Source organism: Neofelis nebulosa, chromosome 16 (genome assembly GCF_028018385.1).
Source record: "Neofelis nebulosa isolate mNeoNeb1 chromosome 16, mNeoNeb1.pri, whole genome shotgun sequence".
Classification (NCBI taxonomy): domain Eukaryota; kingdom Metazoa; phylum Chordata; class Mammalia; order Carnivora; family Felidae; genus Neofelis; species Neofelis nebulosa.
The window spans coordinates 34,631,689-34,659,629 of record NC_080797.1 but is presented as its reverse complement, the minus strand read 5'-3'; the positions used below and the strand labels follow the sequence as shown (position 1 = coordinate 34,659,629).

Here is a 27,941-nt window from a genome sequence, read left to right as displayed (position 1 = left end):
AGAATCTCCTCTTACTCAAAGCTAATGTCTTCTTTTTGTCATTTTATTTAACTTTGCTACAGAATGTGGTACTATCAACCGTTTCCCCTCCTGTCTCCTCGACATATTTTCCTCCCTTGACCATTGCAGCAGTCCATAGAAGCCATTTCATTAACTAGAAAGCTAATGGAGCTAAAGTGAGACACACTGGGTTTGAATCCTGGCTTTGACACAGAATAAACTGTGGAGCCCTGGGCATGTTCCTTACCCTCTCCGAGCCTCAGCACCCACATCTTCAAATAGAGAACATGATCCTGACCTTGGTTAGTTTGCATTAAGATGTTTTTGATGGGGCTCCTGGCTCGCTCAGTTGGTGGAGCATGCGACTCTTGATCTCGGGGTTGTGGGTTTGAGCCCCACATTGGGTGTAGAGATTACTTCAGAAAAAAATAAAATATTTTTAAATAAAAGAATAAAATGTTTTTGATTGGAAGATACTCTCAAGTTAACTGTGAAGCATGGCAGGTAAAACCCAGATCCTGGCAGGGTCCACTGCTTGGGCACCCCACCTATGCAGCAATGTGCCCCTGGGCGGGCTGTTTAACCTCTCTGAGACTCATTAGAGAAGTTGATGAGTATCCTCATCAATGAAATAGGAACTATGAGAGCATCTCCCTCATAGGTTGTTATGACGGTTAGATGAGGTAACAAGCAAAGCATTCAATATAGCATCCGGCTCACTGCACCCCTTCAATTTATGTTAGCTATTACTATCTTACGCAAAATAAAAAATCACAAAATTGGAGAGACTTATCAGAAAGAAATTGAGATGGCTCCCAAATTTCAATAAAGAGTTGAACAGCCACACCTTGGGAAGAGCAATTTCAGGAACCTCACCAGAGAGGGTTTTTGTAGAACATCTCACTAAAGCTCTACCTTTCCTTTATTATGACCTGAGGCTGCTGCTGAAAATGTTCAGTCTCTGTGACTGTTGGTTCAAAATTCTAAGTTGATGGCATAGAGGATTTCATTGGCCCAGAAAGGACCAGATATCCATCTTGACAAGGCAGCTGTGAAGGGGTCCTGGTCACCCAGCAGAGACACAGCCCTGGAAGAAAAGGGCAGGGACTTTTCTGAGCAGAGGAGCATCCAATACCCATCAGAATTACCTGAGATAATGTTTATGGAAGTGCCTTACCCAGAAAGATGTCCTTTTCCCTCTCTGACCATCCATGGTCCACTTTGCTGCCCCCACCCCACCATCCCCACGACTTCCTAAGGTTGGGCACTTCTGCCTTTAACTTTTTTTTAAATTTATTTACTTATTGTAAGAGAGAGAGAGAGAGAGAAAGCGTGGGAGGGGCAGAGAGAGGGGGAGAGAATCCCAAGCAGTCACCATGCTGTTAGTGCAGAGCCCTACACAGGGCTTGAACCCATGAACCGTGAGATCATGACCTGAGACGAAATCAAGAGCTGGACGCTTAACCGCCTGAGCCACCCAGCACTCCTGCTTTTAATTCTAAATTCCATCCTTTTCTCCCTCTGACCCCCCTCCCTTGGCAGACTCATCTATTCCTAGCACCTCAAAGGAACACCTCTCTTCTGACAACTCTTTTGTGCTGAGTCTTATTAGGTGCAGATAAATTACTTTATCTCCTGGGTCTGCAGAAACTTCCTCTGTAAAATGCTTCTTACTGTTGCCTCATCTATAAAACAAAACCTCTTACAGTTCCAACATTCCATAATTCTATTAACTGTTCTTTGGTTATGCCTTCTGCTTTCCTGCCCTCTTTGCCTTTCCGCACACTGTTCCCTTTGCCTGGAGAACTTTCCCTGTCCCACATCACTGCTTTCACTTAATTACCACTTTCTGAGTACCTACAATGTTAAAGGCTATCTCTTGGGTCCTGCCTGGCTCTCAACAAGTCCTCCTTTCCTGGGGCTTGCTCCTCTCCCCACTTGCAATCATATACTGAAATGGGTCCTTTCAGCCACGTCTGTATTACATGATCCTTTCCTCCTGACCATAGATTATTAAATCCAGGATGAACACGGATGTTAATTGCCTTAATCAGATTTTCTTTGCCAGGAATCTGGAATTTGAAACTGAGAGGCATAGAACCTGGGAGCCCTTAGAGCGGAGTTCCATTAATGTCAGCATGTTAGAGAAGGCTATCCATCAACTCCCTCTCAGAAGTCCTTGGAGATGCCCTGATGCCTATTCTTCCTAACTTAGCCATTCAGTGATTCCTTGGAGTCCACAGGGTATCTTGGCAGCCTTCCAACGTAAGCTCCTTTTTCCCATTTGGCCAATGTCTTTTTTTTCTTATATTTTCAACTAAAGAACCATTAACCACTGTGATTGCATTTGAGACACTGTTAGGCTCTGGTGACACAAAAATCATCTAAAATACTGTCTCAGCTCTCTAGCAACATCTGTTTGAAATCCTACCCATTTTTAGGATAGCAGCTTAGAAGCCACCTTCCTACTTTAAATGTCCCCATATTCCCCAAGCAGGATTAATCCCTTGCCAGTGTATTGCCATTGCATTTTGCTTTACCTCTCTTACAGTCATCTCTTTGAGCTCTTTTGTACATCTGCCTTTCCCACTAATTGCAAACCCTTTAAAATCAAGAGCTAGATGTGTTGTTTTTTTTAGTTCTTGGCTCCTAGCACAGTATCACAAACAGATCACTGGGAAAGAACATCTGTTGTTTTGTCGGCCTATCATCCTCTCCCCTGTCTGTCGATAACAGCAACCCAATTTTCATTTGGGAAATCAGCCTTTCTCACTCTCTATTCCACGGTTCTAGAAGTGATACATACCCTAGATTTGGTCAGAGGCACAGTGGTTTGGATCTATGACCTAACAGGGCCAATGGACATCATATCTGTGATTCTGGCCAGAAGGATTTGGAAAGAAACCCTCTTAACTAGGGTTGTTTAGCTATTAAGCCACAAGCCTGAAGTTATTGATGACTATCTTTACCAGCACATGGGGAAAATTTGATTATTAATAAAACAAACACAGTGGAGGGGCACCTGGGTGGTTCAGTCAGTTAAACGTCTGACTGCTGGTTTCAAGTCAGGCCGTGATCTCACCGTTTGTGAGTTTGAGCCCCATATCGGGCTCTGTGCTGACAGTGCAGAGCCTGCTTGGGATTCTGTCTCCCTCTTTCTCTGCCCGCTCTGCTTGCTCTCTCTCTCTCTCTCTCTCAAAATAAATAAAAATAAACTTAAAAAACAAAACAAAACAAAACAGGGCACCTGGGTGGCTCGGTTGTTAAGTATCTGACTTTGGCTCAGGTCATCATCTCATGATTCATGAGTTCGAGTCCTGCATCAGGTGAGCTTCAGCCCTACCTCGGGTGAGCCCTGCTTCCCTCTCTCTCTCCCTCTCTCTCTCCCTCTCTCTCTCCCTCTCTCTCAGTCTGTGCCCCGAATTGGGCTCCATGCTGACACCTCAGAGCCTGGAACCTGCTTTGGATTCTATCTCCCTCTATGCCCCTCCCTGGTTTGCACTCTGTCTCTCCCAAAAATAAATAAATGTTAAAAAATGTATATGTGTATTTTTATATATACAAATATATACATATATACATATGTGTGTGTGTGTGTGTGTGTGTGTGTGTGTGTATATATATATATATATATATATATATATATATGTGTGTGTGTGTATGTATATATATTTCTTGGAGTGCCTGGGTGGCTCAGTTTTTTGAGCATCCGACTCTTGGTTTTGGTTTAGGTCATGATCCCAGTCTCATGGGATCGAGCCCAGCATCAGTCTCTGTGCTGAACATGAAGCCTGCTTAAGATTCTCTCTCTCTCTTTCTCTCTCTCTCCCCCACCCCTCTCCCCTGCTCTTTCTCTCTCTGTCTCTAAAATAAAGGGAAAAATACGTATTCCTCTATCTTTACTTATTCTATCTCTGTCTGGCAGTAGTGTGGAGAATGGATTGGAAAAATAATCTATTTTTAAATTATTATTTGAGAGAGAGAGAGTGCATGCATAAGCAGGGAAGAGGGGCAGAGGGAGAGAGATTCTTAAGCAGACTCCACACTCAGAGTGGAGCATGATGTGGGCTCAATCCCACCACCCTGGGATAATGACCTGAGCCAAAAATCAAGAGTCAGAAGATCAACTGACTGAGCCACCCAGGCACCCTGGAAAGAGAATCTAAAGTCATTTCAGGGGCGCCTGGGTGGCGCAGTCGGTTAAGCGTCCGACTTCAGCCAGGTCACGATCTCGCGGTCCGTGAGTTCGAGCCCCGCGTCGGGCTCTGGGCTGATGGCTCAGAGCCTGGAGCCTGCTTCCGATTCTGTGTCTCCCTCTCTCTCTGCCCCTCCCCCGTTCATGCTCTGTCTCTCTCTGTCCCAAAAATAAAATTAAAAACGTTGAAAAAAAAATTTTTTTTAAAAAAAAAATAAAAAATAAAGTCATTTCAAATACTCTGGGTGGGAGCAGATGAAGGTCTGGACCAGTCTAAGACTGACTACAGCTGTTTCCTTCTGACCCCAATGAAAAGTTACCTCTTTGGAATAGGACTTTGAAGGTACCATTTAGAGACCCGATAACTCAATCTGAGACTGTACAGGAACTTCCTTTGATCCTGGGTCACATTTGATGGGATCCTTCGAGAGACAATACCCCTAGTTTATTGTCTGCTTCTAACCCATGGAAATACTGCTAATGATGGGTGGGCAAGTTCATGACTGGTTGGTGGAAAAAGGGCTTTGTAGCTGTGGGACCTTGGAATTACATAAAATCCAATTGGTAGGCAGTTGACTCTCTCATCAGTGCCTGAAACCAGCCCTCCTCCACCCCTCAGCAGCAAGGGAAGAGGAAAAGGAGTAAATTCTGATTCAAGGAAGTTTCGGCCCCACACTGTTATGTAAAGAAGGAGTGCCATGGAGCAGGAGCCAACAGAAATGTGGCTGTTCAGAGAATTAGGACTCTTAACAAAGTGGTGCCCGGAATAACACTGGGTAGGGAAGGTACAGCCGAGTCATTCTGCTGCTGGTGGACCAGTGAGGGGCATGGCTTCTAGAAGGAAAGGGGTTTGTGTGTGTCAGGTGCTTTACTGTAGGTAGGAGAAGTAAATGATGGCCCCACTACCCCAGGGCTTTTCTGGTTTCCCTTGTCCTTATTATTCCATAGCTGGGGTCCTGACATCATTCCCTGCTTCTCACAGCTGTACATCTGGATCCCAGAGGAAGAAGGACCCTCTCCTGGCAGGAGGGAAGTTTCCAGGCTCCCGTGCTCTGACTTTTCAGCATCAGTTTTCATTTCTTTTGGTGGGAAGCCAACCCTTTCTGGGAGATTTAGAACTCCAGACTCCACTGTGCTTGTCGCTGGGGGCAGGGGCAGGGGAGTCAAATGCATGGCTCATGAGGAAGGACCCAGCTTGTTTGAGGTAGTGGCAGAAGGCTGGGTTGGAGCCCCAGGAATGACGGTATTTTCATTAGGGTGATTCTGATGCGGGCAGAACCCATGTGATGATTTGAGTCCATTGCTCTAGGAAACCCATAACTTGTGGACAAGCTAGAGCAGGCTGCTTGCTCATGGGGAAGAGAGGCTGCACAGTGAAATCGGTGCCCATCCCAGGATTTTGGGGAGAATTAAATATGCTGTGTGACTATGACTGGCACATATAACACGGACTGGAATCCTTTCTCTAGGACATTCAGCCTTCTGAGTCAGGGCCTCTGATTTTTCCCCTCCCCAAACTGCCTCCTCTAGGCCTATGATCTGGAAATGTACATTTGGGAGGAAGCTCAAACTGAGTAGAGTAACTGAGTGTGTCTGGAGGGCTAATGCCTTGACATCAGGGAAGTGGATCTAGACAGTACAGGGTTATAGATTCTTATCAGTCAGACTGTGGAACCAGGCTGCCTGGTTTATAATCCCAGCTCTGCCACTTACCGAGGACTTGACTTTACCAGGTACTTGACTTTAGATGAGTCACCCTGTGTTTCTTCATCTCTAAAAACAGGGATGATGGTAACACTTCACTCCCACTCCCCACCCAGGCAAATGAGGCAGGTTTAAACCAACTGTCTGTGGGCCACCTGGGTGGCACAGTCAGCTAAGCATCCACGTCTTGATTTTGGCTCAGGTCACGATCTCACGTTGGTGAGCTCAAGCCCCGCGTCTTGCTCTGCACTGACAGTGCAGAGCCTCCTTGGGATTCTTTCTCCCTCCCCCGCCTCCACCTAAACAGATAAATAAATAAATAACTTTATACCAACCGTCGTCTCCCTTTTCCCCTCCCTGGCCCCCTCCTGTCCTCTGCAACTGAGCCTATGTAACTGCCTTCAGAGAATATAATCCAACGCAGATCCTTTTAGAAAAGCAGGTTTATTGGTCGGGCTGCTCACCAGGACACAGCAACATGACAGGCTCCCCAGAGCCCACAGGAAACTGTATCTGCCCACAACTCAGGCCCCTCAGCCCATCAGCACCAAGGGACCTTGTCCCACAATCCCCATCCTCCCTCAGCTGAAGAGTCTCCAACCATCCAGAAGAGAGAAGGGAACCAAGAAAACGAGGGGAGAGAAGCAAAGCTTTGTATTGTAAAAAAAAAGTTTGTGTCCCCAGGCTCCCTCCCTCCACCCCTTAAAACAATTAGCTGCAATTCTAAAAAGCAGAGCAGGGAAGAGGAGGCAGAGGAGGTGGGGGAGAAGGAAGCCCTCAGCTCTCTCTGGGCTGTGCTTGAGGGGGAAGGGAGTTGTCCTACCTTCTGACAAGCCACCTTTACTGGGGAGGAACAGGGAGTACTGAAGTGTCCAGAGAAGAACCTGTCAGTGGACTACAGAAATCAGGCTTTCGGACTGGAAGTAGCATCCCTGTCACCACCACCGATTCAGGAGAGGCACCCACAAGGGTAAGGAGGGCTTGACAAGTTTTGCAGCTCCGATACTAGCTCTAGGGAAGGATCTTGAGAAGAAACTGCCAGGAGTGAGCCAAGGCTGGGTTGCTCCATACACTCTCCTCCCCTTCCCCCCTCCAGCTCTCAGCTTGGTGCCCTGGCGGTTTGCACCTTGCTCTCTTTTCCTGGCTGCCTCCCTCCTAACTCCCAGCTCTCCACAGTCTGGTGCTGCCCCCTTCTGGGACCCTCCTTTTCTGGACTTTGAGACATGGGCTGCCACAAGGGGCACCACCATTCACATCTCAGTTAAGGGACAAAGGTGAGGCTTCCCTCTCTCTTCCGTTTGGATCATTGCTTTCTCATAACTGTCCTCCCTCCTTATTCTGAAAATTGTCCTGCTGTCCTCTGAGAACCCCTCTAAGATGGGATTCTCGTCCTGTGTTTCTCAGGCTGCTAATGAAGAGAATTCTCCTCTCTTCACCCATTTCCACTTTCTACTATTTCCCATTCTCCTTCCTAAAACCATAGCCATGTGCTGCTGCTGCGGATGCATAAACATGTAAGTGTTCTCCACACCAGCGCCCTCGTTCCCCAGGGTGGTACTTAGCTCCAGGCTTCCTTGTTGGGATGCTTTACAGATACCACCTGTGCTAGACTCTCTTTCCAGAATCACAGCTCACTCTGCCTTCTTCCCCCACTGCCCCAGGTTCTCCCAAAAGCTGCTTTTAAGTCCTTCCAGTATGGGGCTTCCGTGTGGGCAAGGGTCCTCTTTGAGATTCACTCTTTCCTTTTATAGTAACTTTGGCTTTGAAGTCTCCAGGGATCAGGATGAGGAAAAAAGAGCTCAGTGAGCAGGAATGACAGCAGTTGGCTGTGAGTGTGAGGTGGAGGTTAGGGGGAAGGCAGCCTACCCCAAAGGGGGGGTGGTGGTGGGGCAACCATGGAAATGACAGCAATTTCCTTTAAGATCCCTGACTTGGACGACCAGGACACGGATCACTCCCCCTCTCCATTCCCACCCAGACTATGCCCAAATTGGGGCTGTTCGTAGAGGAGGCTGCCTCCCTCTCCCATCTTAACAGCTTTAAGACTTGGAGGGGTGCACCTTGAGGGGCGGCGTTGTCAATTTAGAAACATCTCAGCCCGTTTGGGGCCGAAAGAGAATGCGATAGAGAAAGTTCCGGGCGGGGGGGGCGGAGGGGGGGGGCGGGAGAGGAAAGGCGTGGGGAGGGGGCAGGGAGAGGCGGGGCGGGGTGGCGCGGCCTCCTGGGCAGAGCCCCGCGTCCGCTCAGTCGCTGTCGCTCTTGTCCACCAGCACGGCGTCCGACTCCTCGGTGATCTCCAGCAGCGTGTGCACGTCGGGGCTGCTCCCGCGCAGCAGGTCGGCCGCCTCGCCGCGCTCCGCGCCTCCCTCGTCGTCATCGGCACCCACCTCCACCATCTCGGTGGCCTTCAGCACCTCCACCTCGCCCTCACGGATCTTCTTGACGTGGAAGGTGAAGGGCGGCACCTTGTACACCGCCGTCTTGGAGCGCGCGTAGACCACGTGGTCGGGCGTGAAGGACTTGCGCAGCTTGTCTCGCGAGGTCTTGAGCTTCTCGCGTCGCTCGGCGGGGACTAGGCGCGTGCCCAGCTTGTTCATGCGCTTCTCCAGCGTGTGCCGCGTCTTCTCCAGGTTCTCCTTGGTCTTGAGGCGGGTCTTCTCCAGGTTTTCGCGGGTGCGCACCTTGGTCTTCTCCATCTTCTCCTTGGAGAAGGCCTTCTTGAAGTCGTCCACGCGCCGCAGGCCGCTGCGCTTGATGCGCTCGGCGCGCGACTCCTCGATGACCTCCTCCACCTCCACCGCCTCGTCGGAGGACAGCTCGAGCGCCGCCGCGTCCTCCTCGGGCCGCTCGCCTTCGCCCAGCTCGTCGCCCTCCTTCTCGGGCAGCGCCTCCGCTTCTTTCAGCGACTTGCTGATGCTCACCTTGGCCGGCAGTTTCACTTCATCCTAAAAGGAGAGCGGAGCGGAGAGGTGAGGGGCAGAGCGGAGGGTTGGGCAGGGACGTGGGGGACACTGGACGAACCGGAGGCAGGGTGGGGGTGCTCCTGTGGAGTGCCTGGTAGCCGTGAAATCGGCCTGACTCCTTCGTCGGTGTAACCCCAGAGCCTCGACCCTGAGCTGGACACACTGTGTCGGTGTCCAATAAAATGTGTTGAATGAATGTTAACTATGCAGACAGGGCGAGGAGGGAACCGAGCTTCCGGTCAGAGATTGGCTTGTAGTGTAATTGCGCTGGGGCTGATTATCTCTGCAGCCCTCCAACCCTGTCCTATGCCCTACATCCCCCCACCTTATAGGAAAACCACTCCTTACCAATTGCGTCCCAGGGAACACAACTTTTAACTTTGGGAATGGGCAGAGCGCCCTCTGGCGCACGGAGTCCCACACTGCTCTAGCCAAGCCAAAACGCAAAGGGGTTTGGGACGCGGTTGAGGGGTGGAGGTAGGAGGGGGTGAGTTCACAGCCAGTGTCAGGTGACCCCCAGGTAGGGTAGCTTGAAGGCAAGATAAAGGGAGTGCGTTTCCCAGGCCTCAGGTAATTTCAGAACCAGTTGTAGGGAAGGAGAGCTGTGCTGCGCTCATGCTCCCCACCCTTGACCTCCACATACTGATTTGCTCCAGCAGTGGTCATTCCCCCCCTTCCCCGCCCCCCCATTGTAGAAATTGAAGGAGGAAAGAGGAGGAAGCTGGCTGGCTGGCAGCCAAGAGCATGTTTTCTCCCCAACATGGACATTAATGGTTCTGACTTCCCAGCCTTAGAATGGAAGGGAAGCATTACTTTTTCCATTCTTGTTTCTTTTTCCCCCAGACTGGAGCTCAAGGAGACAGGAATAGGGTAGTGGTCCCAGATTCCTTGAGATCTGGAGTTCAGAGCCAGTTCTTCCCTCTTCCCCTGGGAGTACCTAGCACCAACACTGTTTTCCATTCTGGGAAGATTTTCCAAGGTCTTGACTCTGGGCCAACATTTCAGAATCCCAGGATCATCCCCCACAAGAAGGTAGGGGAGGCTGATTATAGAAAGGGAAAGAGGGCACAACCCAGAACATAAACATAAACCCAGATCTCTTTGGCCCACTCTTTTTAGGGACCTCAGATGAAGGAATGAGAGACAGTCGTTTTGCAAAGGGTTTTCTGAAGATTGTTTCCCAGAATTGTAAGGAAATCCCATCTGAGAAAAATGAGGCAACATGAGTTGACCCCTCTCATAACGCACACGCACACGCACACGCACACACACACACACACACGCCACTTGGTATCTCAGAGCCACCTGCTACAGAAATTCCTTCCCCAGCCCCCAACCTCTTTCCTCTTCCCTCCCATCCACATCCCCGCCAGAGTTTCCTGGTTTACACTGAAAACTAGGAACACCCCCTCCCAACTTCCTTCCCTCCCTGTCAATAGCATTAGCAAGGACAAAGACAGAAAGCTAGCTCCACCTCTTCTCCCAAACTGGGCACAGCAGTGCTGGGCATCAAGCCACCTCAAGCTCTCATTACTCAACTACACCTCCCAGCAGGCAAGGTGATCTGGGCTCAGGGCATGCTGGGACTTGTAGTCTCCACCTGCCACAGCTGGCTTGGTATAGTCATTCTGTCCATCCCTCTGCCTCTTATCATTCACAGAGGCATTGAAGGGTGTTTTCCTTGATCTCAGTATAAGGGTGTCCCAACCTGTCTTAACATTCCTTCTCATTTGCAGTTGTACCCTTTGGGTGCCCTCTTTACAGTCACGTCTCTCTGCCTGCTATTTGAGTCCTCTCTTTTACACACCATTCTACGACTCTCCATGATCGAAACTCCAGGCTACCTCTTCATCCCTCTCCACCCAGCATTTACCTGCAGCTCCACTATCAAAAACATTTCAGCTCTGATCTCTCCTTCACAAGCCTGTCTAAAACCCCACACAGGGGCGCCTGGGTGGCGCAGTCGGTTAAGCGTCCGACTTCAGCCAGGTCACGATCTCGCGGTCCGTGAGTTCGAGCCCCGCGTCAGGCTCTGGGCTGATGGCTCGGAGCCTGGAGCCTGTTTCCGATTCTGTGTCTCCCTCTCTCTCTGCCCCTTCCCCGTTCATGCTCTGTCTCTCTCTGTCCCAAAAATAAATAAAAAAAATTTAAAAAAAACGTTGAAAAATAAAACCCCACACACGCTCCACCAAAGGGTAGTGGAGAACCCCGCCTTTCACTAAGCTCAGACAATGTGGATGGGGTAGGGAAGGATTAGGGTGATGGGCGGGGAATAATCAGGAAACAGTCCCAGCTGCTGGAAAACAAATCAACATTGTTTCCCTGCCCCACTCCTAGCATCCCTGATACCCTCCTCCCACACCCACTCCTGTCCCTCCCCACCCCCTAAAGGCTGAGCTGACTGGTTTTCCTGGCCTCTGGCTTCCTAGATTAAAGGTGTTTGCCAGCTGAACTTGGAAGTGAACAGGGCTAAGGACAGCATTGCAGGCTTCTTGTAGCCAATTCCATCTTCCTTGTTTCTGATGAAAAGTCTCAAATATAACATCAGGGAGTATTCCCAGTGAAAGGAGGTTTATTCTTGGATTTGGAGGTGTCTCCCCCAGTCCAGAAACGTATGTGGGAATATAATAACCCCATTCATTGTAAGTCTCCTCCAGAGTGATGGTTTACACTGGAGGAGCTGCCTTCTTGGTGGAACGTCCCTGGGGTGGGGGAAGAAACAACTCAACCTAAGTCCCTGGACAGTGTCCAGTAGACTGGCTCTGGAAAGGGTATACCACCATGACTTCAGCTTTTCTCCTCCATTAATGGATTTTCTCTTTTCTCCCCCTTTCCAAGCCAGGTTTCCCCTATGACTCACAGCCTTGGAGTGCTGTCTTGGGCCCACCCAGCCTGCCTGTTGCTACAACAACTACCAACACAATTCCAAAGCACCTCCCCTCACCCTGGGCCACACACTGGCCAGGCATCCTTGTCCCACCCCTACTTCCCTGGCAGAGCTCCTTCACCAAAGGAAGGGCCTCAGGCAGGGGGGGAGGTCTCTGTGTGTTCTGTTTTCACGTTTTTATTAAACAAAACCACCACTCCCAACAGGATTGGTTTCCAGAGTTACCTTTAATGACCAGGTCTGAGCAAAAGCATGCATAGATCCCTTTGCCCCCCACCAAGCACACATAGCTCTCCAACCCAGGAAGGCACCAGTCCAGGGTGAGTTTCAGGAGCCCCAGGGAGGCTCCCCGCCCCTTCTACTCCTCTCCCCAACCCTGCTGTATAAACTGAAGATCCTCTGGCTTAGGAAGAAGACTGTAATATGATTACAATTTAATCGAGCACCTATTATGTGCCTGATCCAGGCATTCACATTTGTCAGGGAAAAGGGGACAATGTCATATGGATATAAGTAGGAGCCTTTCTTTTTTCTTTCTTTCTTAAAAAAAAATTTTTTTTTTTAAGTAAGCTTTACACTCAGCGTGGGGCTTGAACTCACAACCCCAAAATCAAGAGTCACATCCTCTACTGACTGAGCCAGCCAAGCGCCCCAGGAGCCTTTCTTAGCTTAGAGCTCTGTCCCCAACTTCTGCCCAGGAATGGCCAGAGAAGACGACTTTGGAGAGTTAATTCAGAGACCTAGGATCTGCTCAGAGACTAAGTTAGAAGAGGGTACTAGACTTGGGGAGAGGTGGAAGAGAGGGAAAGTTATAAAAACTCAGGATCATTACTTTAGATTGCTGAGACAAGGGGTGAGAGAAACCAAAGGCAAAGGGTCCTTTCTGTTAGAGCAGGATTCTCAAAGGGGTAATATTGCCCCCAAGAGGGTGGAAATGGATTATTGAGGGGAGGGGGGATTTTAGTGCAATAGTTTGTAGTGCTCAGAGTCCCGGTGCATACACAGATACATAGCACATCTGTAGTATTAAGATTTCGTGGAGGAGGAGACTGGGGGAAAAGAACGTCTAAAAAGACTCCTTAGAAGGATGGTTATGGGAGGAAAAAAAAGAAGAAGAAAGAAAGAAAAAGTTGAGGAAACACTCTTGTGCTATAGGGAAGCCAAAGGATCCAAGCCAGAGGCAGCTAAAATGCCCCTCCATCCGGCCTCCCGGAGTTGGCAGCTTTTGGGTGCCCCGCCCAAGGCAGGATCTGGCAAACATAAGGGATCCCTTTGCAAAACATTTTCTAAAAAAAAATGGAAAAAATCAGTGTAAATGTTTTCCTCAGCTACAGGGAGGGGGTGGACAGGGCACAGAACAGACCCCAGGCCTGGGCCTCATGAGGGCCCTCTCCAGAGAAGCTTTGAGCCAAGCTGGCCTGTCCCAGAGGAGGAGTCAGAAGGGGAGTGGGAAGGAGAATCAGATGCCATGGCACAGTTTCATGCAATTTCATGCAGGGCAACACTGGATGCAGCTCAAGGATGGTGTTTGGAGTGTCTGCTATTAAGACAGAAACCAAGAGGTAGGGGAGGGCCCCGTCCCTTCACCTCCCACCCCATTGCACACAACACATTCCCCTGAACTCTGCATAATGCGAGAGCGTTTTCACAATGCCCGCCACCCACCCATGCTTGGAAGAGGCCTGCCATCCGGACACTGACCGCTGCTAGGCAGTGAGCTGATGGTGGACTGGAGTGACCCCCCATGCCCACATCACCCCGGAGACCCTAAGTGCCCCCACCGGCTGCTGGCTCCTCTGGGGTGGGCAGAGGCACAGGCTCTGGGTAATAGGGTAGTGTCCTAGGCGTCTGGTCAAAGGGTGGGAGTTCAGGCACTGTCTCAGGCTTCAGGTCAAAGGGCTCAGTCTCAGGCAGAAGGTCAAAAGGCACGATCTTGGGTGTGGCCGGGTCAGAGGGTGCTTTCAGCTTCTTCTTGGGCTAAGATGAGGAAAAGGGGTTTAAATGGGGCTTGAGATGGGTGCGGATGGGGTTGAGAGAAAGAGGCCTTAGTGGGCATGCGGAGTTGGAGCTAGTGAGTAGGGGGAGGGGAGTACAACATGTATTAGGATGGAAAGGAACCACATTTTAAATGCTTCATCACAAGGGCCCTGGGGTTGAAAGTGGGACACACTCAAGCCCATGATTAATAAACACAATTTAAACAGACGCCTCTCTCCCTCCCTCTAGAATCTTCCCCAGTCCCATCCTTGGCCTCCTACCTTCTATCCCTACCCAGCTGTGGTCTTGGGATGATGTTATTGAAGGCTGGCGTGAGGGGGTAAGAGGCTGCTGGGGGTGGAAAAGGAGTCCTCTAAGAGGCCAGTTATTGACTAGCTGTGGAGGCTCTGATGAGTGAAAAAGAAGGCGAGTAGGGGAACAACTCCACTGTCTTCAGAGTCCTATGCTGCTGATCCCAGTTCTTGTTATTCCCCTGGGGCAGGGTGGGCACTGGGTGCCACCCCGGATAAGGAGAGGGAGGGGCTTGGAAGAGGGATGTTCTGGCTATTTCCCTTTGGCCACATCCCCACCTCTTGCCTCCCTTGCCACCCCTCCCCCTCCCCACGCCTGGGATATCAAAGCCTAAAATGCACAGAGAAATCAGGAAAAAAACCAAGCTATTTTTATTTTATTTTTATGACAGGTGGGAACCTATGTAGGTCCTACATCCTGGGGACCTAGTGTTAGCTCCTATTCTCCCTTCTGAGGGGCTGAGCTGCCACTCTTGCTTTGGACCATCAGAAGTCAGGGAGTGGGACAGTTAGGGGCATCACCAGACTCCAGTGACAGGGTAGGGGCCTACAGCCACAAAAACACAAAGCAGCAGATGCCAGCCCACCCTGTGGAGTACAAGGAGAAGGGGCAAGTGACAGGGAGGCCAAGGAGAAAGCCAGCTTGGTCCTGTCATAACTAGATGCAGAGTCCATGCCAGGGGACACCCCCATACTGGCCAGAGAGCTCCACGCCTTGTCCTCTGCACCCCTCCCCTCCCACTGTCTTTGGGTCACTGTCATTGGTCATTGCCTCTACTTCGGCACTATGAGGCTGAGCAGCTAATGGCCACCAACCTTAGCCACTCTTAGCCAGTATTGCATATGTGTGCACATGTGGGTCTACACACACACACAGTAGCCTGAGTGCCAGAACCCTGCAGCTATCTCCCTTACAGAATGAAGGAGCCAGAACTAATCCTCTGTTGGAATAACCTGCACCCTGACTTCTGCTGCAGAGCCCAGGAATGGAAGGAGGAATTGGGGAATAGAGAATATAGCAGAATAAGGGGTACACTTGGATTCTTGCCCCCGCTTTGACCCTCACTAACTTCAGCGACAGTAGGCAAGTGACTTCCCCTCTCTGGGCCTCCACTTCCCCAGCTACAAAATGAAAGAGCAGAAATTGATGATCTCTGAAGTATCTTCCAGCTTAAAAGTCTGTAATGACAGAATAATGAAATATTCACAATAGTATGGTTCAATAAAATGGAACAAACCACCCCTCATCTCTGAGGTAGGTTGCCTAGCAATAGTATCCTCTCATTTCTATCAGTTGCTTACTCTGTGCCATTGCATCCCTTTTTGATTTTGACCTTTACAATAGTCACATTTTACTTACTAAAAAAAAAAAGAGAGAGAAAGAAAAGAAAGGGAAAAAAACAGAGGGAGGAGAATTATTTTCCTTTGGTCTTAGGAATGCTTCCCAAAATACCCTCCTGCTTTGGAGCCAGTGACCAGGAAAAACTCCGCTTTTTTGAGGAAGGATGTGGTAAGCACTCTTTCCGTGGCCACTAGGCTTAGAGGGATGAGAGGGACAAGAGCCCCACATTGGAATATTTGGGGACAAAGCTTATGAGTTCTTCTGGAACGAGGGAGCCCTGATTTGCTTCAAGTCCAGGAAGAAGCTAGAAGTTAGGTTAGGATTTGGGAGGAAAAGCCAACAAGCCCTCATTCCAGCCTTGGTGCCCTCGCCTTTAAAGCCCATGAGCCCTTAATCCCTTAAGTGCTTCCTGGTTCTATCCTCAAGCCCTTGGAGTAGGTCTGATGGGTCCATGTGTAGGTCACTGTCCCATCAAAACTGCTCCAGAAAATTTCTTTCCATTTTAGCCCCCTTTTCTGTGCTCTAAACACTAATAGTATCCAAATCATTGTCAGGAAGAGTTGGTTCTTTAATGATCACTACCCCTCCTGTTTGTGGTGTGCCCACAATCTGCCTGATCTTCCCAGCAGTTAGTTCTCAGTCCGCTGACCCCTAGCCACTGGTAGAATTTGCTCTTTGCATTCACTGGCTGTTGCCTAGCCAGGTGTCACCTGATAGGAAGGGATGCCAAACTGCTAGTTTTTGTTAGGGAGATAGGGAAATGCCAGAGGACAGTAATGACTCAGAAGTGGGTTCAGGGTGGAGGCTCTGATATCCTGGGATGGAGGGTGCTGAATTTCATGGTGGTGGGTGGGGGGATCAAACATAAACTTAACCTATGAACTCATTGCGCCTAGCAGTTCCTTGAATATGGGGTGAAGCCACATAAGTCATTCCTTTCTTTATCCCCCAGGAAGAAAATATAGGCGGCCAGATGACCTGATCCCACAGCGGGGGGCCTTCTCCCTCCTTTCATTCTCCCCTCCACCCTGCCCCCAGTGCCACATCATCACCTCCTACATCTGCAGTGGGGAATACAGCATCCCCTCCCCTGTCGCCACTCTGGAGAACTCACACTCTCCCAGGCCTTTCTCCAAGCCTCTCTCTCAGCTTGGCCACCCAAGCATCCTACCCCTCAGCCTGACTACCATAAATGCCGCCGCCCCCAGTCTTCCCTATTAGGTCTGCCAAGGCGCAAAGCTATTTTTACCTCATTCTCTTCCCAGGCATCCAGACTCAGGGAGGAGCAGCCTGTGCTTTTCCTTTAGCAGCACAGTACCCTACACCCTCACCCCTACCTGGGACATCTGCTCTGCAGCTCAGGGAAGTGCTGTTTCAGGGAAGCCCCATCCCTGTTGCTGGAATCTTTTCCTTACCTCTGAGCTCCTCTCCAGGTTGGAACCATGTTATTTCTTAGTTATCTCTCCTGTGGTTTGGGGGCTTAGGTCCCCGGCTTGTGCCATTCTTTCTACCTCAGCCTTCTGCCTCCCACTGGCCCTGGTTTAGTTCAGATGCAGTCAAAGCCACCCTGTGATTAGGCCCCCTTCCCCCACCCCCACAGACACAAGGTGTATAGAACCCTGCCAGCTGCTAAAGGGAGTCATGGAGATGCCACTGGCCCCTGCACAGGAGTTTTTCTCCTCAGTACCCGCCCTTCTCTCAGCATCTCAACCTTTGACAGGTTTACCTCAAGGCTGAGAACTTTTCCAGGTTCTGCGGTCTGGGATATTTAGAGTGAGGAGGGTAACCTATCCAAGCCCTTCGTGGCAACTTTCTAGCACACAAGGCTCTGGAGAAAAGAGCTGGCTGGCTGTCCCGGACCCCTGGATGTTCTTTCCTTAGTGCCCCCCCCCCCCCATGCTAATCCGATCTCTTTTAAGAATCTTTCACACACACATTCCTTGGAGCAGTTAGAGTAAGTGGAAACAGCTCTAGACAAACATTTTCTACGAGATGGTGCTATATTGGGGGAGGGGGGCTCACTTCTTGAGCCACTTGGGAGGAGTCCCTGGGCATTGGAAGGAGGGGGAGAGCACCACTCTTTCTCTGTCCCAGCACCACCTCCTCAGGTGCCAGTTCGCCGTTCTCCCTGTGTCTACTGGTCTCAAACACTGCATCTCTCTTAGCTCCTCCTAGAGAGACCAAGGCAAGGACCTCACTGAATCTCAGAGGTTTACTCAGAACCTGGCTGACCAGGCCCTGGTGCAGTCAGTGAAACCACAGATCCCTGACAGGTTTTCTCTCCTAGGGGGTGTGGGAAATCTAGCCTTCCTTTTCCTTACATTCCTTCTGTAGGGAGAGGAAGGGGCAGAGGGAGCATAGACTAACCCCTTCACCCCCTTGGTCTCACCTCCTTGGGGTGGGAACAGCAACCAGGCCTGCAGGAAGCAGAGCAGGCGACACTGGGCACATTCCCACCCCACCAAAGATCACCAAGCCCTTAGCTCAGACCCACTTCTAATGGGATCGGGGAGAGATTAGCGGAGAGGACCAGCAACACTGAGATTTCCAGGTTTATTTGGGGTTATGATGAAAAAAAAAACAAAAAACATTTTTAACAGGGCGGGAGAAACCAGGAGAGGTGCATAGGAAGCAACAAGCGGCCTGGGCGGGGCCTGGGGCGCGCCAGCCTCCTCCCGCAAGTCTGCCCGCTGCTAGGCGGTCAGGGAGGCAAGCGGGGTGATTCTCCGCGCCTAGATTGCGGGACCGGCCGGGGCCCTCTTGCACTTCTCACAACGCACCCCGCTCCCCCTCCCCTCGCGCCTGCTTCCATCCGGCAAAGGGTTCGGGCGCGCTGCCAGCATCCTCAAGGTCCTGAAAGTGCCGGGAGGGCCAGGGGCAGATCGCAGCGAGGGGACGCGGCGGTAGCCGAGGCCCACGCGAGGGCGCGGGGTCCGGGGGCGTGTGCTGGCGGTCGCGTCCCTCGCCTGGCGCAGCCCCCGCCGGTGCGTGCCTGAGCCCTGAATCACCCGCTATATCGGGCGAACAGCGCCGGAGGCCCCAAACCCGGGCCGCGCCGCCAGTGTCCGTTTACAGCGGGCCCACCGGCCGCCAGGGACCCCTGGCTTTTCCCAAAACCTCCGCCAAGAAGGTAGACTTGACAGAGCCGAGCTGGGAGCGGTCTGTGATGGGGAGCGTCCCCGAGTCCAGCCCCCTAACTAGGTTGCGAGTTTGTCACCCGAAGGAGGGGGTTAGGTGATCAGGCACGGGGTGCAAAGCGCGCCCCTCCGCGCCCCACAGAAATCCGCCACCCACCCCACCCCTCTCTAGCGGCGCTCGCCGGAAGGAGGGTGGGTCCTCCGGGCCAGGCCAGGCTGGCGGGAGCGCAGCACCGCGGGCAGGTCCCCCCACCCCAAGCCCTGGAGACGCTGGGCCGGGCGCGGTCCTTCCCGCCAGCTCACCTGGTAGATCATGACTTTAAAGTTGCGGCGCCGAAGCAGCTCCGCCTCGTTGACCTCCAGCTTCTTGATCTGGCCTGCCTGGCGCTCCAGGCTGCCGCGCACGGTCTTCACGTTGACGCTGACCTTGCGCACCTTCTCCAGCAACTTGCTCACGGTGTTGCTGGTGGTGGCGTGTGCCTTGCCCAGCTTGCTCAACTCGCCCTGGATGCTCTGCACGGCTCCCTCCATCTCCGCCTGCCGTTCCTCCAACTGGGCTTGGGTCAGCTGGATCTGGTCGACGGCGCCAATGATTTTGTCCAGAAGGCTCAGCACCAGCACGCCGTTCACCTGGTCTGACTTGATCAGCTCCTCGGAGCCGGCCCCTGACGGCTCCTCCGCCGCTGGCGCCCCCGTAGGGGAGGACCCCGGGTCCCCGACTTCGGGGTACCCGGGAAGCGGCTGCTCGATGATATGGAGCTGGGTGTCCTCCATGACTACCCGGAGCCGTGCGGGGCCGGCCGGGTGGAGCTGGAGCTGGAGCCCGAGCCCAGGAGAGGAAGAAGAGCGGGAGGGGGAAAAGCGAGAAAGAGCGGAGAGCCGAGGAAACTCGAGCCACGTCCGTGCGCACCGGGACGGTGGCCAGAACTGTGGGGCGGGGAATCGGTGAGCTCCCGGGCTCCCGGGCCAAACCCCGGAATCTCGTCGCCCATTGGCTGGCCCCACCCCAGAAAGGGAGGGACCGGGGCAGAAGGGGAGACCGATGGTGGGGAAGGGGGGCGACCGAGGGGGACCCAAGAGCCGAGCGCCCCACCCTTCCCAGGATGGTTGGAATAGTTGGAGCGGAGACTAGGGCCTCGGCTGCCAGCGGAGGCCGCGCAGCGGGACTGGGGCGGAGGAATGTGAGCTGGAAAGGGAAACAGGTCCTAGAGTGGGCCTCTCCTTTTCCCTCCCGCTTTTTTTTTTTTTTTTTTTTGCTTACCCACAAACACACCTCAGCCTTTGAAGTTCTAGAGCGGGGAGTCAAATAGAACTTGAGATCCTAAAATCGTGTGGAGAATATCGTATTTGCCTGTGCACAGTTTTTGAAAGGGAAAAAAATCCATGGCTTTCACAGTATTTTCCAAGGTGCCAATACCTCCCCCACGACCAAGTTACCACCCAGTGTTCTAAAAGTTTGAAGGGTTCTGGGGTGTCTGGCTGGCTCAGTCAGTAAAGCATGGAACTCTTGATCTTGGGATTGTGAGTTCAAGACCCACTTTGGGTGTAGGAATTACCTAAAAATAAAATCTTAAAAAATAATAATAATAAAAGCTTGAGGGGTGGTTTGGGGAAGGGAGAACTTAGATTAGGTGGTGAGGGGCTGTGAAGTTCCTAACAGAGTAGGAGTGAGATGGACAGTAAAATAGGAAGTAAAGCCTTTTACCAACCTCTCACTCTCTTTAAAAACCACTTTTCCGGGGCACCTGGGTGGCTCAGTGGGTTGAGCATGGGACCTTGGCTCAGGTCATGATCTCATGGTTTATGGATTTGAGCTTTGCATTTGTCTCTCTGCTGTCAGCTCGGAGCCTGCTTTGGATCCTCTGTCCTGCTCTCTCTGCCTCCCCTCCCCCAAATAAACAAATATTAAAAATAATCACCTTTTCCTGTGTTTCTCCCTGCCAGAGGCCTAGCTGACATTAACTTCAGAGAGCAGGACCTAGGAGTTTATCTACCTCTCTGATCCAGAGACTGGCCCTTAGCAATAAGAGAGATCATCAAATCCCACCTCCTCATTTGACAGACAGGAACACGAGGGCCTAGAGAGGGCAAGTGACTTGCCAGAAGTACCCACAGGTTAGCCTTGGCTTGGTGCTTGGTGCTCTAATCAGGCCCCTGGACTCCTCTCTTGCTTTTTCTACCTTAACACTCTACCTTTCTTTGAGACAGGGATAGGCAGACATGGCCACCCATGCATGCTGGTTTTGAGCACGCAGTCCTGAGTATCGACTACAGATATATTTTCAACCGTGATGGGTACCAAGAACCAGAACCAAGGAGGACTCAGAAGTCTAGAGAAAAAGAGGCTGCCCGTGCTCCCCCATTTTGCTCTCCAGCACAGCACTGGACCATGAGTTCCCTGGAGTGACACCAGCCCTCTTTCCCCCAGAAAAGCTACAAACCTTTTCCCTGGTTAGGAAACCAAGCTTGGGTTTCCCCAGCTGGATAGATGATGGCCTTGGCAAAAGGTCACTTCTAGTCTGGCATGCATTATCATTAGGAAGAGTGAAAAACTGCCCAGTGGGGGCCTTAGACCACAACAATCCATTCAGAGAACCCACCAAGCCAGAAAGGAGCTGAAGAGTTCAGTGTATCTGGGACAGTCCAAGATAGCCCCAATGACTAGCAGATATATATCTGCAAGAACTGACAGATTACCAATTTATTTTAGAATTTAAGAGAAAATGTATTATAGCAGTTTAAGTTGCTTCTGTTGAGGATTGATAAGACTTCTAGAAAAAAGAAGAGTGACAGTAGAAAACCTTATAGCCCTTCATAAGGTTCTTATTTTTTTTAAGTAATCTCTACCCCCCAATGTGGGACTTGAACTCACAACCCCGAGTTACATGCTCTTCCGACTGAGCCAGCCTAGTGGCCCAGTTTCTTATTTTTTTTTAATTGGTTAGATTATTTTCACAGGTGACATACAAGATACAGATTTTGAATAGGACACAAAGAAATGGAGTGAAAAGAACTTTTCTTTCTACTCTTGTCTGCACAACTAATTTCTCTCCCAAGAGACAAACTGTTACTATTTTCTTGTGGAACCTTCTATAGAAATACATATTTAAATATACTGCTACATATGTATGCTCAGCACTTTGCTTTTTTCAGTTAATAACATACCTGGAAGATTGTTCCATGTAGCGTGTAGAACTGACTTGTTTTCCAATGTATGGATGTACTAATTTAGCCAATTCTGTATCAAAGAAGATTCAGACATTACGATTTAAACCTTACAGCAGATGAGGGAGACACTGAAGAGGAGTTTTAGTGGTTGATTTTGTGGTTGTATGCTTGCTAAAAGGAATTAAGTCCATGCCATTCTGGCTTTCACATTAGGAAAATATTTCTGTTCTTCAAAAAGGAATGTCAGTGTTTGTGGATGAGTCAAATTATGTCCCGGGATAGTCCAGTGAATACATCTCTGACTCATCTGACGCCTTAACAGAGAATTTTGCAGAAAGGGCCCTACCCCTGCATTCCTACCTCCAAGAAACGTGTGCATCAACAAGTTTCTCTGCTCTTCTTCCTACTAGATGTCAGCTAAATCCAACAGGGGGCGTGCTGAGCCTTCTTGCATTGGCTTTATCAATTCTGATCCCAAGAAATGGAGCCCAAGAAGAGCCTTACCAGAGGGCTTCACTCCATTTCAGTGAAAATAATCACTTTCTCTTCATTTGCAATTGTGTTCAGTATGCCATCGCTTGCATTCAGGGTTGATGCTTTGCATTTTCCACTGCTGTCTCTACTTGCTGAAAGGCATGCTGTTCCATTGTGTACTTTCAGCTGCTGAGGCAGTCTGTAAAAGGGATGGGGAGATGGAAACAAACAACCCTTTGGCCCAGAAAAAGAACACGGGGATAACAACCACGTCAGCCACTGTAATCTCACAGAGCTCTGTCATATTCCTCCATCCATTCATTTGTTCAGAAAGCTCACTTCACATGAGCCAGCTACCAGACTGGGGACTTTAAGGAGATTTAATAAAGCCCAGTCCTTCCTGTTGAGAAGCTCAAAGTGTAACAAGGGTGATATATGCATAAATAATTTCTTATACAAAGTGGAAAATGCTCCAGCAGTTCAAGGAGTATTGCCACCACTTTCTGGGAGAGGGGGGAGAGGTTCACAGAGGGGAGAGTCTGTAGGTGGAAAGGAGAAAGGGTACACCCTCCCCATCTCACCCTGCAGCAACTACGCTTATTGTGAAAGTGTGGGGCTGGGGCGAGAGATAACCAGGCATTGTTCATCTCTTACTGTGGTGCTGCCATAGGTCTTATGAGTATATACTTAGGGAGATCCAGTAAGGTGTGGGGGCACAGTGTGCAGTATGTTCCATTCAGTTTTGGATCCCTCCTGGGAGTGATCCTGGGTAGACAGTATGTTTGGTTAATAATAAGTGGTTGGGATGAATGTGTCTTCAGGAGCTGGCTCGCAGCTGCCACAGACAGCAACGATGTTTTTCTCCTGGGATTTATAGGCACTATTCTTGTCCCTCTGACATAAACAAAAAATGCCTATAGTATTTGTATGTTTCTCTGCCTCAAAAATTCCTTCCTTTCTTCTCCTTCAAACATTAATGTATAGGGTAGCTTTCCTGAGCCAGAAAACAGTCAAAATTATTTTTAAGTGCTAATTTATGCAAAGTTTAGTGCGAGAAACCATTGAAAGGACACGGCAAATTTGCTGTGGGGGGAGAGTTTTTAGTCTCAGGGAAGCAGTGATGCGGCCTAATAAACATCAAGAAAATAAATTAGTGGAAATGCCCTAAAACCTCTCCTCCTTCTCTGCCTTCATCATGCACTGGTCTCTTATCCTAAAAATAAAAAACAAAAACACACAAACAAACAAAAACTGCAGTCTTAATTGGTTTTACCTTCCTGTCTCCTCAAGTGTGGGTCCGTCTGTTTTCTACTGTTCAAATTTCATTGTTTTCTAGAACTGCTGCTACAGATCCCTCACCCCCAATTCAGTTCTTAAACTTTTGCTATTTATCCAAAAGTATGGCTTCCTCTCTACTACAAGAGCACTTAAAAGTCACTAATGAACTCCATATTCTACCTATTACCTCTCCTTTTCTAATTTTATTTGAACCCTGCAGCATTTAGCACCACTGACCAGTTTGTCCTTGCAACTCTCCCTCCTGACCCTTGTGAGATTTTGTTCATTAACTTGTGTCTTGTCCCATTTGCTATTTTTTCTTCCTTTCATTTTTTTCTTTAAAAAAACACAGTTTTTAAACTCCAAAAAAAAAGTAAAAACAAAACAAAACAAAAAAACAACCCAGCTTTATTGAGGTACAATTCACATTGCATAATTCACCTATTTAAAGTGTACAATTCAGGGGGCGCCTGGCTGGCTCAGTCGGTTACGAGTCTGAGTCTTTTTTTTTTTTCTTAAAAATTATTTATTGAATATATAAAAAGGAATATAGACCTGGAAGCACATCTAAAAATAGATTGATCGAGAAGATTTAAGCATCTTTATCCTGAAATACTTGCTGAATCCCTGGTAATATTTTAATTACCCTTTAATGGCAATCATAGATTTTAACACCAGGTCTCATTTTCATCTTCGAATGTTTTGATGGAATAGATTTCTAAGATAATTGAACTGTTTAAGCCCCATCTCTAGTGGAAATGAAATCATTTTTTATTTTCATGATACCTATGAGTTAGCATCTGGATATTGTCCCATGAAATCTTTAGTAGACATCCTGACATAGCTTTGAGGGAAGCTGATATTTTCTTTTTTTTTTTTTTTTAATTTTCTTTTTTTTATTTATATCCAAATTAGTTAGCATATAGTACAACAATGACTTCAGGAGTAGATTCCTTAATGCCCCTTACCCATTTAGCCCATCACCCCTCCCACACCCCCTCCCATAACCCTCTGTTTGTTCTCCATATTTATGAGTCTCTAATGCTGTCTCCCCCTCCTGTTTTTATATTATTTTTATTTCCCTTCCCTTATGTTCATCTGTTTTGTCTCTTAAAGTCTTCATATGAGTGAAGTCATATGGTATTTGTCTTTCTCTGACGAATTTCACTTAGCATAATACCCTCCAGTTCCATCCATGTAGTTGCAAATGGCAAGATTTCATTCTTTTTGATTGCCGAGTAATACTCCATTGTATATGTATACCACATCTTCTTTATCCATTCATCCATCGATGGACATTCGGGCTCTTTCCATACTTTGGCTGTTGTTGATAGTGCTGCTATAAAAATGGGGGTACATGTGTCCCTTCGAAACAGCACACCCTTATCCCTTGGATAAATACCTAGTAGTGCAATTGCTGGGTCGTAGGGTAGTTCTATTTTTAATTTTTTGAGGAACCTCCATACTGTTTTCCAGAGTGGCTGCACCAGCTTGCATTCCCATGAGTCCGAGTCTTGATTTCAGCTCAGATCAGGATCTCACAGTTCATGAGTTCAAGCTCCAGATCAAGCTCCATACTGACATTGCAGAGCCTACTTGGGATTCTCTCTCTCCCTCTCTCTGCCCCTCCCCCGTACTCTCTCTCTCTCAAAATAAGAAGAAATTCTTTATGTTGGTTTATATATTTGTAATTGATCTCTTTCTTTATATAAGTAGCAAAGTATGCATAGAAAAACATTGTTGGGGCACCTGGGTGGCTCAGTTGGTTGAGCATCCGACTTCAGCTCAGGTCATGATCTCACAGTCCGTGAGTTCAAGCCCCACGTTGGGCTCTGTGCTGACAGCTCGGAGCCTGGAGCCTGCTTTGGATTCTGTGTCTCCCTCTCTCTCTGCCCCTCCCCTGCTCATGCTCTGTCTCTCTCTGTCTCAAAAATAAATTAAAAAAACATTTGAAAAAGTTAAAAAAAAGAAAAGCATCGTTAATTTACTTTTCCAGTTGTTTGGTTTCAGGTAATACACATCAAATATGTTTAAATTCATGAGATCATAATGATGCTAAACAAACAAAAAACTCCTTGGGAATCACCTTGGAAAATACTAGAGAACCAACTAATTATTCTACTAAAAACTTGAAATAAAGAGAAATAAGCATTTATCCTGCCTTTTCTGTTTGAATTGTACCTCAGAGTTACCAAATATTTGGTGAGGGAAAATTCTTAGTAGTGGCTCAGTCAATAGAGCATGCAACTCTTGCTCTTGGGGTCATGAGTTCAAGCCCCATGTTGGGTGTAGAGCTTACATTAAAAAAAAAAAAAAAGAACTTATTTATAGAATAATTTCAGCTCATAAATGAAGGTGGAGCGATGAAATGTCACCATTTTGTAACCTCTAGTAAAATAACGATCTAGATAATGATCATTAATGCCTGCTAAAACTCTGACATGGAAATGAATGGGGAACTCTATAATTGTTGTATCAGTCTAACAACACCTAAGCCCCACGTTGGGTAAAGAGTTTACTTAAAAAGGGGGAAAAAAAAAAGGAAAAGCCAGTCAACCAATTACAATGTATTGGATCTTATGTAGATCCCAATTCAATCAAACAAATTGTAGGCAAAACAAAACAAAACAAAAAGGTTTATGAGACAGTTGGGGGAATTTGAATATTGATATTTGCTGACATCAAGGAATTATTAATAAATTTTAAAGTGTGATACTTGCATTATGGTTATACTTTAAAAATAATCCTTGGGGGGCGCCTGGGTGGCTCAGTCGGTTGAGCGTCCGACTTCGGCTCAGGTCACGATCTCACGGTCCATGGGTTCGAGCCCCATGTCGGGCTCTGGGCTGATGGCTCAGAGCCTGGAGCCTGCTTCCGATTCTGAGTCTGCCTCTCTCTCTGCCCCTCCCCCGTTCATGCTCTGTCTCTCTCTGTCTCAAAAATAAATAAACGTTAAAAAAAATTAATTAAAAAAATAATCCTTGGGAGTGCCTGGTTGGCTCAGTCAGTGGAGTATGAGACTTTTGATTTGAGGGTTGTGGGTTTGAGCCCCATGTTGGATGTAGAGATTACTTTAAAATAAATAAATAAAAATAAAAATAATCTTTAGAATTAAGAGATACATACTGAATTATTTACAGATGAAATGATATTACATCTAGGATATGATTCAAAATAAGTCCGAGGGGAGTGGATAAGCATACAGATGCAAGCAGGTTGGCCATGTGTTAATCATTGTTCAAGCAAGGTGATAGGTGCATAGAGACTCATTATATTATTCTCTCTACTTTTGCCTACATTTGAACTTTCCCATAATAAAAAATACGAAGGCTGTTTTGAAGATGAAATGTGTTCATATATGTAAAGGGACATGTCAGAGTTGCATGTGCATATGCAAAGTTGACATATCATTGGTGGCAAAAAATGTGCATAACACTTTTCCCTATCATGCACTTGAACCAGTCAAGAACTGATGGTATTCAAGACAACTTTCTGTTAAACCCATTCTGTGGCACACAAGAAGACCTCCCCGACTGCTTCCTTTCAACTTTCCAGTTGGAATCAAGAGCAGATCTTCAAAACAAGACACTCAATAAGTACGGTAAGTGTTTAGCAGCTGTGCACATTTAAGCAAAGCCATTTAATTTGTGAAATCTGGCCCTTTTCCCAGGAAACCATGTTTCCATTTCACAACGTAACAGAGCAGGAAGAATGTGAACTCTTGTTCCGACATAGATTCCTTGTGTTTCACTCAGATTTCCACATTTTCATTGTGCTCTGGGTGTGAGAGTCCAGCTGTGCGTTGGTGGAGTGACTCATTTTTCCAAGACACATATTTCCATGAATCCCACAGGCCACTGATTGGTGTGAAAGAGCAGTCAGCACAGATTTGGTTCCTGGATCCATCATATGACTTAAGAGAGATGATTTAAAGTTTTTCAATGGGCTTATATTGAAAGAAGCAATTCAACCATTCAGATAATTCGTGTTCCAAAACATTTAGCATTTTCAAGTGGTTATTAAGAGCAGCTATGTGATACTATAAGGGTATGCAAAGGAAATAGAAGCATAATATATGTCCTTTGGGGGTTTAATAATCTCATTGAGTGGCACCTGGGTGGCTCACTCGGTTAAGCGTCCAACTTTGGCTTGAGACACAATCTCACGGTTCATGAGTTCAGTTCTTACAGTTCGCATCGGGCTCTGTGCTGACAGCTCAGAACCTGGAATCTGCTTCCAATTCTGTTTCTGTGTCTCTCTGCCCCTCCCCTGCTCACATTCTGTCTCTCACTCTCAAAAGTAAATAAACATTAAAAAAATTTAAAAAAACCCAATAATCTCATTGAGGAAATAAACATTCAAGAAGTAGAAAGATTCCCAAATAAGTAGATGATATCCAATGCAAATGTATATGAGATATATCCATCAATGTTTAGGAGTTCTAGAGTAAAAGAGTGATCAAAATGACAGGAGGTTATCCAGAAAAAAGTTTCATTTACAACATT

General features: G+C 48.4%; 1 protein-coding gene and 1 long non-coding RNA gene across 2 annotated transcripts; one reads left to right on the top strand and one right to left on the bottom strand.

The window, feature by feature from the left end:
- Positions 1-6,324: 6,324 nt before the first annotated feature.
- Positions 6,325-19,467, bottom strand: CAVIN1 (caveolae associated protein 1). Its single transcript, XM_058702898.1, has 2 exons — positions 18,820-19,467; positions 6,325-8,844 (listed from the first exon to the last, which is right to left on the bottom strand). Exons 1-2 carry the CDS (start codon positions 19,288-19,290, stop codon positions 8,143-8,145), a joined length of 1,173 nt encoding a protein of 390 aa, XP_058558881.1. The 5' UTR covers positions 19,291-19,467; the 3' UTR covers positions 6,325-8,142.
- LOC131497020 (uncharacterized) lies at positions 8,758-11,952 on the top strand. Its single transcript, XR_009254719.1, has 2 exons — positions 8,758-8,868; positions 11,705-11,952. It is a non-coding gene; the product is annotated as an uncharacterized LOC131497020 (long non-coding RNA).
- Positions 19,468-27,941: the final 8,474 nt, after the last annotated feature.

Excerpts from the sequence above, each read along its gene's own strand:
- CAVIN1 (XM_058702898.1), bottom strand. The coding sequence starts at position 19,290 with ATGGAGGACACCCAGCTCCATATCATCGAGCAGCCGCTTCCCGGGTAC. Across the intron at positions 8,845-18,819 it reads TTAAAGTCATGATCTACCAG|GATGAAGTGAAACTGCCGGC; the intron begins GTGAGCTGGCGG and ends CTCTCCTTTTAG.